Source organism: Stenella coeruleoalba (genome assembly GCF_951394435.1).
Source record: "Stenella coeruleoalba genome assembly, chromosome: 17".
Classification (NCBI taxonomy): Eukaryota; Metazoa; Chordata; class Mammalia; order Artiodactyla; family Delphinidae; genus Stenella; species Stenella coeruleoalba.
The window spans coordinates 8,893,216-8,911,651 of NC_137163.1; the positions used below are offsets into that span (position 1 = coordinate 8,893,216).

At 41.3% G+C, this 18,436-nt stretch overlaps 1 protein-coding gene across 6 annotated transcripts in view; it reads left to right on the plus strand.

The window, feature by feature from the left end:
• Positions 1 to 18,436, plus strand: part of LOC307175961 (uncharacterized protein) — a 244,680-nt gene that overhangs the window by 92,621 nt on the left and 133,623 nt on the right. For all 6 annotated transcript variants that reach the window (XR_013824564.1, XR_013824565.1, XR_013824566.1 and 3 more), the window contains one exon: positions 3,753 to 3,797. Coding sequence is in view for 3 of the 6 variants with exons in the window: in XM_079901698.1 (XP_079757824.1) it covers positions 3,753 to 3,797 (45 nt within the window). In the remaining 3 variants the exon portion in view is untranslated. The remainder of the gene's footprint in view (positions 1 to 3,752; positions 3,798 to 18,436) is intronic.

Below are 18,436 nucleotides of genomic sequence, written 5' to 3' on the forward strand. Positions count from 1 at the left end.
TAAAACATGAGCTATTCGTACAAAGGAACAAACCACTGGTGCAACAACGTGGATGGGTCTCAAGAGATTTACGCTGAGTACAAAAAAAATTTCAAAAGGGTACATACTACATACTTCCATTTATATAGCATTCCTGAAGTAACAAAATTATAGAAACGGAGAACAAATTAGTGGTTTCCAAGGGTTTAGGGATGGAGAGAAGTAATTGCGTCTGTAAAATAATAGTGTGAGGGATTCTTGTGATAGAACTATTCTGTATCTTGATTATGGTGGTGGTCATACACCGCTACACATGGATAAAATTGCATATAGCTAAATACACAACATGCACATAAACAAATGAATGCATATAAAACTGGTCAAATCTGAATAAGATTGGTGGTTTATATAAATGTGAGATCATAGTTATAATTTTGTACGATAGCTATGTTAACATTGCAGGTAACTGGGTAAAGGATATAGGGGAATCTCTGTATTATTTCTTACATTTGGTTGGCCTTTACTGGCCTTGGTGCTTATTACTTGGAGATATCTTAAAGGTGTCTTCTACCTTCTGAGGAGCTGTCCCTTGTAATAAGAGAATTTGAATGTCTCAGTGAGACCCAAATGCTGGCATTAAAACATAATAGATAAAAGATAAAGATAGACGATTTCAGTTTAATGTAAAGAATTATGTGCCTAAATTCAGAACCATCAAATAATTTCAGAGACCATTCTGTATGGTGGTGAGTTCCTTGGCCCTGTTTGTATGCAAGAAGAAACAGCAGGTGTGGGGAGTGCCTTAGAGGGAGTTTGCTGGTGGATAAAACTAGGGGCCATTTAAGGAACCTTCAATTTAAGGTTCTATGACTCCATTTTGCCCAGAAAGGAGAATCTTTTAGCTTATTAATACAAAGTACTAATTTTATCACATTAAAGCATTAGCCAATGTCACTAAGCAAAGAAGCGAAACCAGATAGAAAGGGCATGAGGGATACATAATTTTGGATCTATTTATTTAGCACCTAGCCACCCTGTGCTTGGCCTAAGAGGAGATGGGAAAGATACATAAAATATGGACCATGCTCACCCAGAGTTTATAATCTGCTTGGAGGGAAGAGCCACATGTAGAAGAAACGTGCAGAGCAGTAAGGAGATGTCAAATGCTATTTTATGGAAAGAGAATTACTTGTAAGTTATTAATTTACAAGTATCACCTTCCTTCCTCTTTAACTATTCATATTTTCTTCCACTGATCTTTTGAGGAAGTTTCATTTTGCCAGATATGATCTTTTTTTTTTTTTTTTTTTTTGCGGTACGCGGGCCTCTCACTGTCGTGGCCTCTCCTGTTGCTGAGCACAGGCTCCGGACGCGCAGGCTCAGCAGCCATGGCTCACGGGCCCAGCCGCTCTGTGGCATGTGGGATCTTGCCGGACCGGGGCACGAACCCGTGTCCACCGCACTGGCAGGCGGACTCTCAACCACTGTGCCACCAGGGAAGCCCCAGATATGATCTTAAGACCTGAACATTCATGTATAGGTTTTTGTATGAATACACATTTTTGTTTCTTAATTATGCAAAATTGAGAGAGGGATTCAAAGGTTAAATATAAAGTAGAAAGAAGGATGTGCCTGTTCTGGCCCCCAGCTCCTCCTCACGAGCATCTTGTAGACCATGGTGAGGACTTTGGCTTTGAGTAAGTTCGGGGCCTGGGAGGGTTTTGAGCAGAGGAATGACACAGAAGACTCTGGCTGCTGTCCTGGAGAAAAAGACATGAGAGGATGAAAAAGACACAAGGCGATCAGGGAGGAAGGTACTGCAATAATCCGGATGAGAGGTGATGTGGCTCTTACCAAAGCATGTGTGGTGGCAAGAAGGAGTTAGAGGGCATGTTTCTGAAGGTAGAACTGAAGGATTTGCCTGTGGATTGGATGTGGTGTTTTAAAGAAAGTGAAATGCCAAGGCCAAAACCAAGGTGTTTGGACTGAACAATGGGAAAACTGAGTTGTCTTTTAACTGAGGTAGGAAAGATGATGGGGGAGCAGATTTTGGAGGAATCAGAGGAGTTTGCTTTGAGGGGGCAGTTGGTTATAGGGCTTCAGAGTCCAGGGGAGAGGTTCAGCTACAGATAACAATTTGACATCTGTCAAGGCAAGAGGCATTGAAAGCCTTGGCATTGGCTGAGATCCCCAAGGGGATGAGTGTAGACAGAGAAGGGCAGTGTTCTGAAGTCTAAACTGTGGGACACTTCAAAGGTTAAGGCTTTGGGAGGGGAGGAAGAGCCAGCAAAGGACACCGAGAAGGAGCTATGAATAATCCAGAAAAAGATGCAAGACGGAAGGCATTTCAGAAGCCAGCTAGAGGGGAGCAGAGAAAGGAAGTGATGGCTCGAGGCATATGTAGGTCAAGAATAGGTTTCTAAAATGTTTAGTGATTGACACTGTGAAAGTGTATTTTTATGGTTATGGGGGTGTTCCAATAGAACAAGAACATTGACGGTACAGGGAAGGGGGCAATTGCTGGAAATATATCCTTAGAATGGATGACAGAGGCAGCTACCTAGTTCATAAGTAGATGGTTGATTTAAGATAGAAGCACACGCAGTACATTTATAATAACTGAAGGGAAGGCAGAGTATATGGGTACAAATGCAGCCAGGTTGTATATAAAGTGATGGTAGAGTGAAGAGATGAGTTTCTGCTTGTTTTCATTTTCTCAGGGAAATAGGAAGCAAGGCCATCAGGTGAGAGTCCTTATGCGGGAGGAGGAGATCTTGCAGATCAGAAGATAGAGAAGGTGTGAAATAGTTATAAAGATAAATAGGAAATGAAGCCCCTATAGGGAGATGTAATAGGATCCCTGTTAGGACTTATGAGCCCACTTGAGGAGAGTGACCTTAGAATTTATCAACTGATTTTTAAATCTACATATTTATATGTTTTTCTTATCATAATCAGCTTAGCTGGATCAGGAACCAGACAACTGGGGAGTCATTTAACAAAGGTGGGGTGGTGTTTTTCCAGGTGAGTTTTGTAAAAGAGCAAAGAAGCCAAGGAGCTGAGAATGTGCTAATAGTGATTTTCATGATGGACCAGGAATTTAAGCTGAGACAGAAGGAAGTGACGATGGGGGTAGGAGTAAAAGACAGCAAGAGAATGGTAACAACATGATTGTAGATCCTAATGGAGTCAAAGGATTTCCTTCCTTTATGTTCCTTTCCCTTCCCTGCCCTTCCCTGCCTTTTCTTTCCTCCCCTCCCCTTCTCTCCCTCTTTCCTCCATCCTTCCTTCCTATTCTTCCTTAACCTTCCTCCATGTCTTCACAGGGGACTTAGCAACTTTTACATCTTTGTTCCTACAACATGAGGGGTGAGGTGGGAGCCACCTTGGAGGCTTAATAGTTAATTGTTATCAGCGTTTTGTTTTTTTTAACATAAATTGCTTGATCAGATTGCTAAATTTTAGGGCAAATTATCTAGAAATCTGATGGAGGGCAAAGCAAGTTTGGGTGAGGGGCAGAAGTGAATCTGTTCTATCAATCGTACAACCAATATCTACTGAATTTCTACTCTGTGCCTTCATGTATGGGAATGTAAAAATGAATAAAATAAGATCTCTGCTCTCAGCTACGTCACGTTGTGGTAGGGAAAACAGACTACACGGTAGAGTGGAATACGCCATTAGTGGACATAGTAATGTGCTTACCATGTACTGGGCATTCTTCTAAATGCTTTACTTGAATTAACTCATGTCGCAATCATCTCTTTCCATAGGTACTGTGAACGTTTCAATTTTACACAGATGGAAAAAGAAAAAAGGTAAGTAACTTGCTAGAGATCACACAATTAGTAACTGACAGAGCTGGGGATTAAATCTCAGCAGTCTGACTCCAGAGCTTCCACTCTTCACAAAAGGCCCTTTTTCAAAGGGGAGAGTTCTGTTGATGGGTAGGTCAAGGAAGGCTTCGTGGATGAACAGCAGCTCAGCTAGTAAAACAGTATCGCTCAGCGATTAAAAGCAGTGTCTCTGGCTTGCACAGCCTAAATTTAAAACCTGCCTCTGCTCTTTATTAGCCGTATTTTTGGTCATGTTATATCTTTGCATGTCTCAGTTTCCTCAACTAGAAAATAGGGCTAATGATACATACTTTGCAGGGATGTATAAAGATAAATTGAAATGAAGTATGTAGAGTGACTGGCAAAAATGATCAATAAATTACAGCTAAAGATATATCTGTAAGTACAGGTATAGATCAGAGGACCCATTCCAGGTAGAAGGAAAGTCATTACCAAGACCTGGATGCAGACAGAAAAGAGGTGCTCTGGCAAGCAAGGCAAAGGAAGTCTCTCAGTGGGTCTCTTGAAATGTCCCCAAGGTGAGAGTGAGGTGACTCCAGAGAACATTTACCTGTTTCATAGGTGCCTTGTTGTTTGCCTGGAAGTGACTTTCTTTCTGAAACTTAAGTATTCCATCCTTGAAATTTGCATAGTACTATTGGTCTGTAATAGGATATAAGGGTTATGTGAGATTGAGTAAGGGAAAGAATCTGGCTTAGATGCTCAAGCTATTTTGGAGAATATAATCTGATCACGGTCATAGTGTTTGGAGGATCTAGGAATCAGTGGCCACGTCATCTTCCAGACTCATATTTTCTGTTCTGCTGTCACTCAGGGCTTTGCTCAGTTTCAGAGTTGGCTGGCAGCGAAGGAGGCCAGATCAGTGCCTGTTCAAGACTGGGAAATCACGTCCTTGCTTCCTGTGCTACTCTGTGCTTGCAGGTGGAGTGGCAGAGCTGAGCAGCTAGTTTTAGCATCACTATTCCCTGAGACATTAAATATGGATTGAGAGGAGGCCTTAGAAAGTGTGAAGGGCAGACTTCTTCAGAAACTGTCACACAGCAAATTAGAAAAGAGCAGTATTGCCCTTGTTGACCTGCCGTCAAAGGTTAGGACGGTCTGTAGGACACTGACTTCCTGTTTCCTGTTTTATATCATTATGCAGAAGGCACAGTGGAGCCCAATACAACCCAGCCTGATTGAGTTTAAGGCATTTTAATTTCACACATACATTGAGCTCTTCAAATATGCTGTGTATTGGGCTGGGTTTCATGAATAGGACAGGTAATACTATTCTCAGTCTTGCCAGGAAAAAAAAAAATCAGAAGGTTACTATACAGTATAAAAGTGTCATGATAGGGATAATTCTGGGCTTAGAAAACATACAGCAGGGACAGTTAATTCACCTTGAGGGTAGGGGTCTTTGGGAAAGTATCTTTCTTGATTAATGAGTAAGACTTCAGAGGAAGAAGAGGACGTACACTAAGATGTATGTCCGGAAGTCATATTCTAAGAGAGCACCGAGGATCTGGGAGAACTTCAGTTAGTTCACTGAGGCTTTAGATTTGGATTTTTAGGGACAGAGAGCCAGGAAAAGAGGTTGAGAGTTAAGTACTAGAAAATACAGGCTTTCTGATTCTCAATATGTGATATAATCTCATTGGCTCCCTTTTAACAATGGGGATTTAAAGGAGAACATAGAAAGCATACCTACTACGTTACCTAAAGCTGGAAGGAACATGCTAAGGGAATCAATACTAGAAACCTCTCAACAGACTGGAAAGATTGTTCATGCTCTGCAAGATGAACTCTAATAGGGATCAACAAAAAGTCTCTCTGAATTAGAATCTTAGCAGTCAATTGCAGCAACAACTGTAGCGGAGTCTCGGTATGTATGTGTACGTACAAACATGCATGTGCACACATGCAGAAAGACCTGACATTTTATTTGTCCATAAGGAGTCAAATGTGTGACGTGGTGCTTGAAAGAGCTAATGCCATCTCAGGCTACAAAGGTAGATCGTGGTCAAATTCATGGATTCCGTATGATGGAAAGAAAGTAACAAAGTCTTAGGAGTCAGGAAGACCTGGTTCCACCACCTATCGCTGTGTGGTCTTGGGTGCGTTCTGCAGCCTCCGTTTAACCATCTATAAAATAGTCTGGTTGATGACTATTCACTCACTTGAAGATTAAATAGGAACATAGGTAAAGTGCCTAATATGGTGCCTGACATATTAGTGGTCAAGAAATGTTAATTTTCTTCTCTACGTTAACCTCATTCTCAAATTGACACTGGGCAAATTCAGTCAGAACATCAGCAAAGAAAATGAGGAGTAACCCAGATAAGAAAATGCAAATGATCAGAAAGGGGCCCGGACTTAGCATGCTTTCTTCATTTTGTTAAAGAGAAGACAAACAAACATACGTGGGTCTGATAAATGTAGATGTTTTTCAAGGACTTTCACGCGGTAGGGAGGACAGATTTATTTAAAATCGCTTTAGAAGGCAGAACAAAGATCACTCACCCCCTGTTCTCCTTTCAGCCACTTAACCCCTGATTATCCTTCAGATCATAGTTTAAATGTAATTTCTTTCCAGTAGGACTTTCTTTACTACTGTCTTTTTTGTTTTAATTAATTAATTATTTTTTTGTGCTGCGTTGGGTCTTCGTTGTGGTGCACAGGCTTCTCAATGCGGTGGCTTCTCTTGTTGCAGAGCACGGGCTCTAGAGCACAGGCTCAGTAGTTGTGGCGCATGGGCTTAGTTCCTCGGTGGCATTTGGGATCTTCCCGGACCAGGGCTCAAACCCGTGTCCCCTGCATCGGCAGGTGGACTCTTAACCACTGTGCCACCAGGGAAGCCCACTGCTGTATTTTAAAAGAGCATCCCTATGGTCAATTATTATCTTTGCCTGATTACATGTCTGATGTTCATCTCCTTACTCAATTTTCAGCCCCATAAATGCTGGGATCATGCCTATTTTCCAAATGATTATATGCCCAGCCCTTGGCATGGGACCAGATGCATGGAAGCCCCTCAAATATTTGTTGAATATAATTCCTGCCCTCAAGCTTTACAGTCCTGTGAGTAGGACCACAGGAAACATCGATACAGTAAAGGTGCTGCAACTTCAGGATAGGTAGAGGAGACAGCCCCCAGCCAAATACTAGTTGTCTTGAACAGCAGAAGCTAAATCATTAACCTAGAGTAATTGATGCCCTCTCATCCAACGGTCCAGCTCTCCACTTCCAGTGCTGGCTACTTCACAGAGTCTCCATCTGAACATGTGGCCATATTGCTGATAGTTAATGGAGAGAAATGACTCTGCCCATCTGAGGACATTTACAGAGTTAGTAAAGTGGAAAATATCAAAGTGGAACAAGGTCACAGCCCAGGAGAGGCAGCGACAGCAGGCACCGGAGGACAAGGGGCCTCTTTTGATCGGGAGGACATCTTAGTCATGCAAATTAATGAAAAGGAAGCAAGATGGGTTACCTCGGTGATGAGCAAAGATGACAGGGGACTGGAAACATATGGCAAAGGAGGAAATGCAAAGTTATGTCAGCTTGCAGTGATTCATAACTAACAGCAAGGGGTCTGCAAACGCAGATTGAAGGCATCCAGAGTGTTATGTAATCATGCCCCAGTGATGTGTGAAGGCATTGAGCATTCTAATGTGCATGGTCTGACATGCCTGCTCTGTCTTAGAAGCCCAGGGTTCAGTGGCCCTGGAGATACAGTTAACACAGCTAAAGAAACATTTATTTATTTATTTATTTATTTATTATTTTAAATTTTTGTTGGAGTATAGTTGCTTTACAATGTTGTGTTAGTTTCTACTGCACAGCAAAGTGAATCACCTATATGTATATATATATCCCCTCTTTTTTGGATTTCCTTTCCATTTAGGTCACCACAGAGCATTGAGTAGAGTTCCCTGTGCTATAGAGTAGGTTCTCATTAGTTATCTATTTTATACATAGTACCAATAGTGTATATATGTCAATTCCAGTCATTTTTAAATGAATTTTCTTAGTGCTCTGAGCCAGTTTTGGTTAAATCTCTTTAATACCTCTAGAAGCCATTCCCATTTCCATCCATGCTCATTTATCCATTCATTTATTAATTTATTTATTCAACAAATTATTCAGTGCCTAGTTTGTGTGAGCCTCTAGGCTAGGTGGTGTGTTACCCCTACTGTCGCTATACATGTTCAGGTAACAGTCATTTCTCTGTGGGATTATCACAAGAGTCTTCAAGTTGATCCTCCCGTCTCAAGTCTTGTCCATGTCTAATCCTTTCTCCACTCTTCAGCCATGATGATGATTCTAAATTGTGATGCTGAAAATGTTTATCCCACTTTGTAACGTACACTCCTTTCATCTTCTGTAAACAGCATTCACCCACCTGCTCATCTTCTGCCTCATCAACATTTTTGACAATGTTCCACTTGAGAGTTACTATTTATAAGTTAGCCTTCCTGCTGTGACTCAATTGACTGGTCAAGGGGTGGTCTTATCACCTGTCTGGGCCAATCAGACTCCCTGGTCATAGTGATTGGTTCAGATTTAGGCATATGCCACAAGCTGAGCCAATCAGAGCAATTTTCTGAGGCATACCTAGAGCTAGGGCAGAGGCAGGATTCAAGGGGCAGAGGCTCTTGGTGTGACTCTTCTATTGGTGTATAACAAATTACCACAAACTTAGTGGCTTAAACGACAATGATTTATTAGCTTGCACTTGTGTAGGTGAGAAGTCTGGCGTGGTGTGGCTGATTTCTCTGCTCGGGCTGAGTAAGGCTGAAATCACAAGGCTGAAATAAAGCTGTTTGCTGGGCTGAGTTCTTATCTGAAGGCTCCAGGGAAAGTCCACTTCCAAGTACATTCTTGTCGGCAGAACCTAGTCCCTTACAGCTGTAGGACTGAGGTCCGAGTTTCCGTGCTGGTTGTCACCTAGGGGCTGCTCTGAGCTCCTAGAGGCTGCTTGCTTTCCTTGGCATGTGGACCCCTCCACCTGCAAAACAGCAACAGCATACTAAACCCTTCTCATGCTTTGAATCTCTGACTTTCTCTTCTGTCAACAGCTGGGGAAAATTTTCTGCTTTTAGAGAGCTCATGTAATTAGGTCAGGCCCACTTGTATATCTCCCTATCTTAAGATCAACTGTGCTAACATGACCTTATGGAATGTTTGAATTCTGCCTACCATAATCTCCTCCTTCATTGTACAGCTTTTTATAGCTGTGAGGGTGGGGCTTTAAGTGAGCGTGTCTCCACCATGTGACGAAATGTGTCTACCAAGGAAGAGAAGAAAACCAACAGGCAAAAAGATGAGAGGAAGTAAGCAGAGCTTCATAGTCACTTCATGATTTTGATCTCCGTTAAGGCTCTCTGTCCGGCTGCCCTCACAGTTATGTGCACCAGTCACTTCTACTAACCACTCTGAGTTGGGTTACTGTCACTTGAAAAAAAAAGAACCTTAGGAAGAAACACGTCGGAAACCCACAGAGTCTTCATGGTTCTTGGGACAAGGACAAACTACTGCATATGCAGGGCCATATGGGATCTGGTCCCTGAATACCTCCCCACCCTCATCTGTCACTGCTTACTCCTTACATCCCCACATGTGCACACACACACACACACAACTCACTCTCATGCACACGTCATGAGCACACACAGATATACTGGTCTGTGATCACGTTGAATGCCATGCATTTCCTGGAACGTGCCTGATTTCTCTTCCATAGGCTTTATGTTTTGCCTGAAGAGCTCTTCCAACCCCATCCCACCAAACTGACTCCCATTTGTTGTTTTGCTCTCAACTAAGAGATTAGTTTCACTGAGAAGCTTTCCTTGATCACCCAAGAAATGTTTTGGAACCTTCTCCAGGCTTCCCACAACACCGTGTACCTTCGCTATAATGTCACGCAGCATTGTGATTGCAGATTTCTTTGCTGTTTCTTTGAATAAATTTGAGAATGCATGAAGGAAGATCTCTGTCTCATTTACAGTTATATCCCTTGAAGTTAGCCCAGTGCCTAGTACATAGTGATCACTGAATGCATGTTTGTGGAATAAAATAATCTGGTTATCATGTAGCTAGCATCTAATGAAAAATAAAAATGTCACCAATTTAGGACAATTCAGATCAGATTTCACCCTGAACTCCCCTGCTGTGTCCTACCTTGGATTACTTTTCTTACAGTTTTCTGCTGTTCTTTACTTCTTGCCTGCACCTATGACTGTGGGCTTAAAAAGTCTTTTGGATCTGAAAACAAAGGCTGTTCTTCTTTTACTGACCTCTTTGTTTTTGCCTTTCTGGTTAGGACCAGCTCTGGCTTCTCTGGCAAGCCTCAGCAACAACACAGCTGGTCTCTCTGATTTGAAGGCCCAACCTTGGGCTGATTCACTTGGCTGCCAACCTGCCAGATTGGACGTGGCTCTGGCGATGAGGAAGCAGGCATCAGCTGTCAGCCTTGTCATCTCCGGCCCCTTTCAACTAGGATAAATAATTTTTTCCTTCCCCATGTTTTCTTCCAACTAATTTCTAGCCAATTCTCACCAGGACAGCAGTACATTATGTTTAGTCCATTGATATTTTGTTTTTTTTAACATTTTTTTTTACATCTTTATTGGAGTATAATTGCTTTACAATGGTGTGTTAGTTTCTGCTTTATAACAAAGTGAATCAGTTATACATATACATATACATATGTTCCCATATCTCTTCCCTCTTGCATCTCCCTCCCGCCCACCCTCCCCATCCCACCCCTCCAGGTGGTCACAAAGCACCGAGTTGATCTCCCTGTGCTATGTGGCTGCTTCCCACTAGCTATCTATTTTACGTTTGGTAGTGTATATATGTCCATGCCTCTCCCTTACCCCGTCACAGCTTACCCTTCCCCCTCCCCATATCCTCAAGTCCATTCTCTAGTAGGTCTGTGTCTTTATTCCTGTCTTACCCCTAGGTTCTTCATGACATTTTTTTTCTTAAATGCCATATATATGTGTTAGCATATGGTATTTGTCTTTCTCTTTCTGACTTACTTCACTCTGTATGACAGACTCTAGGTCCATCCACCTCATTACAAATAGCTCAATTTCGTTTCTTTTTATGGCTGAGTAATATTCCATTGTGTATATGTGCCACATCTTCTTTACCCATTCATCCGATGATGGACACTTAGGTTGTTTCCATCTCCGGGCTATTGTAAATAGAGCTGCAATGAACATTTTGGTACATGACTCTTTCTGAATTATGGTTTTCTCAGGGTATATACGCAGTAGTGGGATTGCTGGGTCGTCTGGAACAAGCATTGTTCCTGAAAACTTGATATCCAATGAACCTGTGACGAATTCAAGTGCATGTCAAACTACAGCTTCACCCTACTCAGTTGTTATTAACTGGACTCTTCAAAAGAATGCAGCTCATTGGTTTGTCATTGCACCGTTATACCCTGTTACTAACATATGACAACTTCACTTATATGTGTTTCCTGCCAGGCCCCTGATAGCACGTGAATTTGTTGCTGGGCCATTTTCACACCTCCGAGCAGTTGGATCTAATCCTACTCGCTATGGCCGTGTTCTCTGGGCACGTCTTGCTGATAACAAAGATTTGTACAACTGGTAACCTCCTCACTCCATTAGAAATTGACATCGACTTATAGAAAACCTTGGATCACAGGATCTTCTTGGGTGCTACGTATTAGGCTTACAGTTGGCTCTTCACCCCTGCCCCTTCTCCCCCCTACTAAAGTTTCATATATGTTGACTACCTTCCTGCCTGCATCAAATTTTGTTCCCCTCCATTCCTAGTGGGAAAGTAGTTGAGGACTCAGAATGTCTCACATAGAAACTCAAATAAGTTGTGACACTGATTGTATTGTTACTATTGGTCAAGCAACTTTCTCTTAACTTCAATTTTCCCATCAATAAAATTAACATGTTTAAACCCAAGAATCTCTTATGACCCTGCTGGTCTCTAATTCCTAAGTTCTACCTGAATCCTGCCCTTCAATTTTCTTAGGTTAGTTTTGTCATCCATTTTCTACTTTCTTCAATAGACTGCTTTACTTCAAGTCTTACTTCTTTTCACATAAATGATTTTAGGCTTAAATGACTGAATACCACTTCTGCCTCATTTCACAGGGTTGAATATGTACTGCACTGTCTTATCTTTCTAACAGTCTCTATTTCGGTATTTAGTTTCCTTGTTAAGCAGTGGTTCATTTGGAAGTTTTCGTGTGTGCGTATGTGTGTTTTACTTCTCTAAAAAATTACTTTTAATGAAACTAAAAGCTGGCTCTTTGAAAAGATGAATGAAATTGATGAACCTCTAGCCAGGCTGAGCAAGAAAAAAAAGAAACAGATGACTAATATCAGAAATGAAAAAGGGGTTATCACTGATGCTATGGACATTAGAAGGATTATAAAGGAATATTATGAACACTCTGCCCACAAGTTTGATAATGTAGATGACATGAATCGATCCCTTGAAAGATTCAACTACCAAACTCACACAAAGAAAAATAGATCATCTGAATAGGCCTTTATCAATTAAAGGAATCAAATCAGTAATCAATAAGATTAAAAAACACATGGTATTATGGTCTGAATGTCTGTGTCCCCCAAATTCATATGTTGAAATCCTAACCCTGAGGTCATAGTATGAGGAGGTGGGGCCTTTGGGAGGTGATGAGGTCATGAGCTCAGCGTTCTCTTGAGTAGTCAGTGTTTTTACAAAAGGGACCCCGGAGAGATTCCTCACCCTTTTTGCCATGTGAGAAGACAACAAAAAGATGCTATCTATGAAACAGGAAATGATGTTGCTAGTCACACTGTATACACATTCCTGAAAGTTTCCCAGTATTGTCCATCTTAGGGCCAGTCACAGACTTGTGAGTAGAGTACTCTGTCTCACTCTCTGACGTTCTCCTGCTGTTGAAAACTGCATGCCTTCTCTTTTCTTGGAGTCTCACTCTAGCACCTTCATCTCTAATCCTTCAAAGTCCCCTGCTGCATGTATAATGAGGCACTCACTAGGTCAGTTAAGGCTAAGACATGGGGTTACATTATAAGGTCTACCAGGGTAATGATCACCCAGTCAATGGCTGTCCCAACAACAATTTCTTTAAAAGTTGAAGAACTTGGACTGATGGAGCAGGATATGTTGTGAAGGCTTTGCTTCCTATTGCTTTTGACTCTTCCTCTGCTTGGTTAAAAGCACCCTGATATTAATCTCATAATGCACAGTTAAATCATTAATAGCTTGGATACCTTGGAATAAGCTTTACAGACTTTACGTAGTACCCACCCATTTCCAGAAGGAGGCCAACTCAACAGTGCAAATATCCTTGCTCACCCCCTGCATTTGTTTACCATGTCCCTAACATACAATTAAAACTGACATTAATCAGAAGGTACATTCAGACTTGATTTTCCCAAGAACTCCCTCTTCATATTCTCCAAAGACAAGGTAATGCTTCCAAATAGTTTGTGTTTCAACCATTTTTGCTATTAATTGCCGAAAGATGGCAGGAAACCTTGAGAAACTTCGGGACATTGCTTCAAAGTGATATACCTCCTGTGGGATGTAAAATACTATTTTCCTCCGCTTCCTTTTAGCCAGAGGTATTTAAAAATAACTATTGTACAAAGGCTGCCCTCCAGAATCTTGGCTCTCTCATCAATTTGGTGAGGAGTTTTATAGCAATCGGTTTAAGGGCAGGGTTGCTGATAAGATTAGAGTGTACACAGGGCCTGCACTGCTTTAATCTGGCCTCAGGTGGTCTCTGGATAAACTTCTGTAGTTCTCGAGGCTATCAAACCGTGACCTTCTCTCTGGAATGAGGATTACTTCATCTTCCATTTATTGGGGGTTTTACTTCTACAAAGAACTCAAAGATATTGTTATGTATATCCCTTGAGGCGGAACCGGGGGCCCTGCCCCAAGGCTGCATTATTGTGTTTTGGCAGCTCCTCCCTTGTCTTTGTATCCCTTCCCTTCCCTGATTAGCAATGGTTTGAATCTGCCCTTTGGAACTCAAGGAAGGTCATAGAGGCTGGAGCCTGTTCCCTACAAGAAACGGGGGACACAGAAAGGCCTCCGTGCCCAGGAAGCCCACAGGGTCCTGCTCGGTTTCAGCTTCTGCACATAGGACATAATGAGTACAACCTCTGGGTCCTCTGAGCCCCGATGCTGCTGACTGTACTGCGCTAGCATCTTAAAAGTAGGAGTTGATCACAATAAATGCCTCCATCCTCTATATGCTTCCTGAATCTGGTAGCTAGTCAGTAAATGCTTTTTCTTTGATTCCAAACAAATACCCACTGGGGAATTGTAGCTAATAATAACAAGCCTAAAACATGGGCAGATTTTATTTTTCAAGCTGCTCCAGTCCTCACTGACAACTCCTGGGACCCACCCAGACATAGGTGAATAGGAGCTGGTGAGATAGCGCGCCATGAATCTCTCCTGGCGGGATGCCGTCTCTAGTCCTTTGCTTAGAGACTCTCAACCTTTGGGATATTAGGGCTGAGTTCTCTTTCTTATCACAACCCCTTTGCATATGTCTCAGGCTGCTTCCCAGATAGCAGATCAAGGATGCTAGGATCACCTGCTTTGTGGGATGCTGGGTCACCTTGTCTTGGAAGCTAGCTCTTGAGAAGCGTGCAGAGGGGTACCCACACCTTGCTTCCTAGTCTGTAAAACTGAAGTTCAGGATTTACACATCGGGGTCTCTGCTGATCCATGGCTCATGGAAGGGATCTCTTTGATTTTTTTCCTGAGTAGCTTCAAGTGCTGGAGAAGTTGAGTCATTTGACTCAGCTGAGAAATAAAGACATGTTTTACTCAGATTAGACCCAGATGATGCCTGCTGTAAGTGGTCCTGTGAAAATCTCTGCATCATGAAAATATCCACTCCAGGAAATAGTGCACATCTGCAATACTCTCATAGGATATAGCTTACAATTTCTTCAAACACTTGTTGCCCAGAGCTAAGGCTTCATGGATTGCTTCCAAGACTGGGCTTCTTTGGTGTTCCATCAGCCATTTTTGTTTCTCTGCCTCTGATCGTGGCACTTGTGCAGCATCTTGGCAATAGGGTAGAAGTTTCTGAAAACAGATTTAAATTTTGATAATAGAACTTCCCTAGTGGCGCAGTGGTTAAGAATCTGCCTGCTGATGCAAGGGACACGGGTTCAAGCCCTGGTCAGGGAAGATCCCACATGCCGTGGAGCAACTAAGCCTGTGCGCCACAACTACTGAGCCTGAGCTCTAGAGCACGAGAGCCACGATGACTGAGCCTGCGAGCCACAACTACTGAAGCCCTCGCGCCTAGAGCGTGTGCTCTGCAACAAGAGAAGCCACTGCAACGAGAAGCCCGAGCACCGCAACGAAGACCCAATGCAGCCAAAATAAATAAAATTTAAAAAAATTTTTTGGATAATATTATTTGCCTTCAGTAATAAAAGATGTAACTTTCCTAACAATGTACCCTGATGCTGAAGTGGTCTTTGGGGGCTTGTAGGAAGCAAAACATTGTGAATGTACTAAATGCCATTGAATTGTACACTTTAAAATGATTAAAATGGTACATTTTATGTTTTTGTGTATTTTACCGTGATAAAAATGTTGAAAAACACTATAAAAATTTTAAGGAAATATAAGTAGTATATTTATATATCATAGATTTGGGAAAGGCTTTCGATATAAAAACTCCAGAAGACATGGATAAAGGATGAAGAGATATAGCCACTTAAAAATTTAAAACTTCTGTTTGGTATAATATACCATAATAATGTTTATGATATATTTGAAATATATTTGATCCAAAGTTAATAGCTATAAAATATAAACGTATCCTACAAATCAATGAAAAATTTAAAAAGTAATAAAATGGGTAAAGAATATCAAAGGAAATACTCCAAAAATACAAATCCTTTTAAATGTAAAAACAAGCTTCACCTCACTAATATTTTTGTAATAAAAATTGAAACTAAGAAATAGTTTTTACACATATGACTAGAATTTAAGAGATTGAAAACATCCTGGGTAGACAAGAGAGTATGGAAATGGGCACTCATATATGCTGTTGGAAGTTTAAATTGCTGCAGTAATTTTGAGAGGGTATTTTGCAATTTTTAGCAAAATAAAAAATGTACATAACCTGTGTCCTTGCAGTTCCACTTAAATGATGTTATACTCTAGAAATTCACTTTATAGAGTGTCTTAAGATATATATATGTGTAATAACTTTTATTGCAGCCATATGTATAATAACAAGAAGAGTGGAAGCAACTTAAAGGACTGCCAGTGGAGTGGGGATCATTTAAATTAAATATAGCATTGTGAGCTGATCTACATCCATGAAAAATAATGAATAGGGCTAATAAGGAAGTACCGAAATGGAAAGATATCCACTGTAGAGAATAATGAGGCTGCTGAAGACTATTTACAGTATCTCAAACCTTAGTACCGAAAAGCACAGATTAAGGGAGAATTTTATTTCTTATTTATGTACCCCAAAATATAATTTTGTCATCATAATGGTAATTTCTTTTCTTTTTTTTTTTTGCTTTGTTTTTTTTTAAATCTCTAAAACTCACCATATCATTCTCTCTATATAACTCTGAAAAAATTTATTTTCTTTCCAGACTCATCATTGTTATTCCAACCTTGTGCTCTAGGAATGGTAAAGGAGTTTCTATTCTCCCTAGTTGTTCTGCTTATTTGCAGAGCATTGTGTTCTTTCTTGATCTCAAGAGGAATTTGCCTTGTCTTAGCTTCCTCTTTTGGCTTTTGGTAGGTTTCTTGCTGTAGCTCGAATTCCCCCATGAGCCTCAAGCCTTTGTTTTCCCACAGGCTAGTAGGGAGATCAGCATTGGGAGTTTATGAACTGTTCCCTCATTTGCACTGGCCCTCTAGGGTTGAGGTTTGCATTTATAATTTCCTAATTTGTAATGTGCTGCCAGAAATAGCAACAAAATATTTAAAAATAATAAAATGGGTAAAGAATATCAAAGGAAAATAATATTTATTATTTTAATATTAAATATATTAAATAAATATATTATAATATTAAATATTTTATTATTAAATATTAATTATTAATATAATAATTCAGGGCACCCAGAGTCTGTTTTCAGGATCTGAAATGTAAATGCACGAAAATAAGTTACCAGGCGGCACACATTCTGTTCCCATCTTCTCACCCTTTGTGCCTGTCGCTCTCTCAGTTGTCTTTCTTCATCTCTTCTTGCGTCGTCTATTACCTTTCTCCTGTTCTTCATCCTCGTCTTCATACACACTTGGGTTTTGTAAATTTAGGGATTCATTAAGAAAAGTGACTTCTTATTTGTATCACAGACCAACAGGACGTCATAGTCAGGAAAGGCTTGAACTCGAGAGGCTGCACAAAATGCTCCGTCAGGCCTGTTATATAGAGTAATGTACAGTGGCCAGAACTGCAGATTTGGGAAGGGAAGAAGATGATCAGTTCCATTTTGGTCATATTCAATTTGAGCTGTCTGTGAGGCATTCCAGTGGGATACACAAGTCTGGGGTATAAGAGAGGTCTAGACTGTAGGTACTGGGTAGAAAGTCACCACCGTACCTAAGATCACCCACTAGTAAGTGGCAGAGTTGGGATTCACAACAAGGCTGTGTGACTCCCAAACCCTGAACACAACTAACATACAGTATTGCTGACTTCTTAGATGACCCTAAGGTCTGTTCCAAAATGGAGGTTCTAAAGATGGCATTATTTCCATTGGCTGAGGTCCCTGCCATGCCTCCATCTCCAGAGCCTCTTTCTCGCATCCCACGCCCTTAAAGGACCTCAGAGCCATTCAGCCCTTTGCTCTGCTGTGGCAGCCTCTCTTTGGAGAAGCTGGCTCTAGCCTCCCGCAGCTTCAATCTGACAGCTTTTTGCAAGCACTAAGTTCATGTCAGACGTGAATAGTTTATCACATTCCAGGTCAATATGTAGGATTTTCATCAATCCAGGAGTCAGGTGGACTGAATGACAAATTGGGACACCTCTCTTTGCGCTCTTGCTTCATTCATACAGTAAGTGTGCAAGATAAGCAACCTGCTCTGGGTGTTGGGTTTCCTCAGTTATTTAATGGATTAAGCAGTTGGGTGCATCTTTTCAGACGTGGAAGTTCTGAGTCTTGGAGCAGTCATAAATTGTGGCCTTTGGGCATAGGTCAGAAAATCTGAGCTTCAGTTGGTGGGAGCTGGATGGGCCCTTAGGGATTATTTATTCCCAAGGTGTCACTTTGCAGTTGATGAGGAAAATGATGCCAGAAATGTGAAGCGATTTGTCCACAGTCACATGGGCACTGTATGGCAGTGGATCCTGGGCCAACTTTCCCCATCACTCCAAAATGTAGATTGATAGAGCCAAAAAGGGAGAAGAAATCATGGAGTAATTACAGAGTACTCTTAAAGTTAAAACAGTTCTACTTCATCTCTCCACTCACCCTTTAACCTCCTCTAAGATATACGTGATATCCTCAGCCCCAAACCTGCAGTGATAGCGTTTGTTAAATCTACCAGAGCAACCATTTGATGGTAGACCATAGCCCTTGCCTTGGGCAGAATGCAAAGAG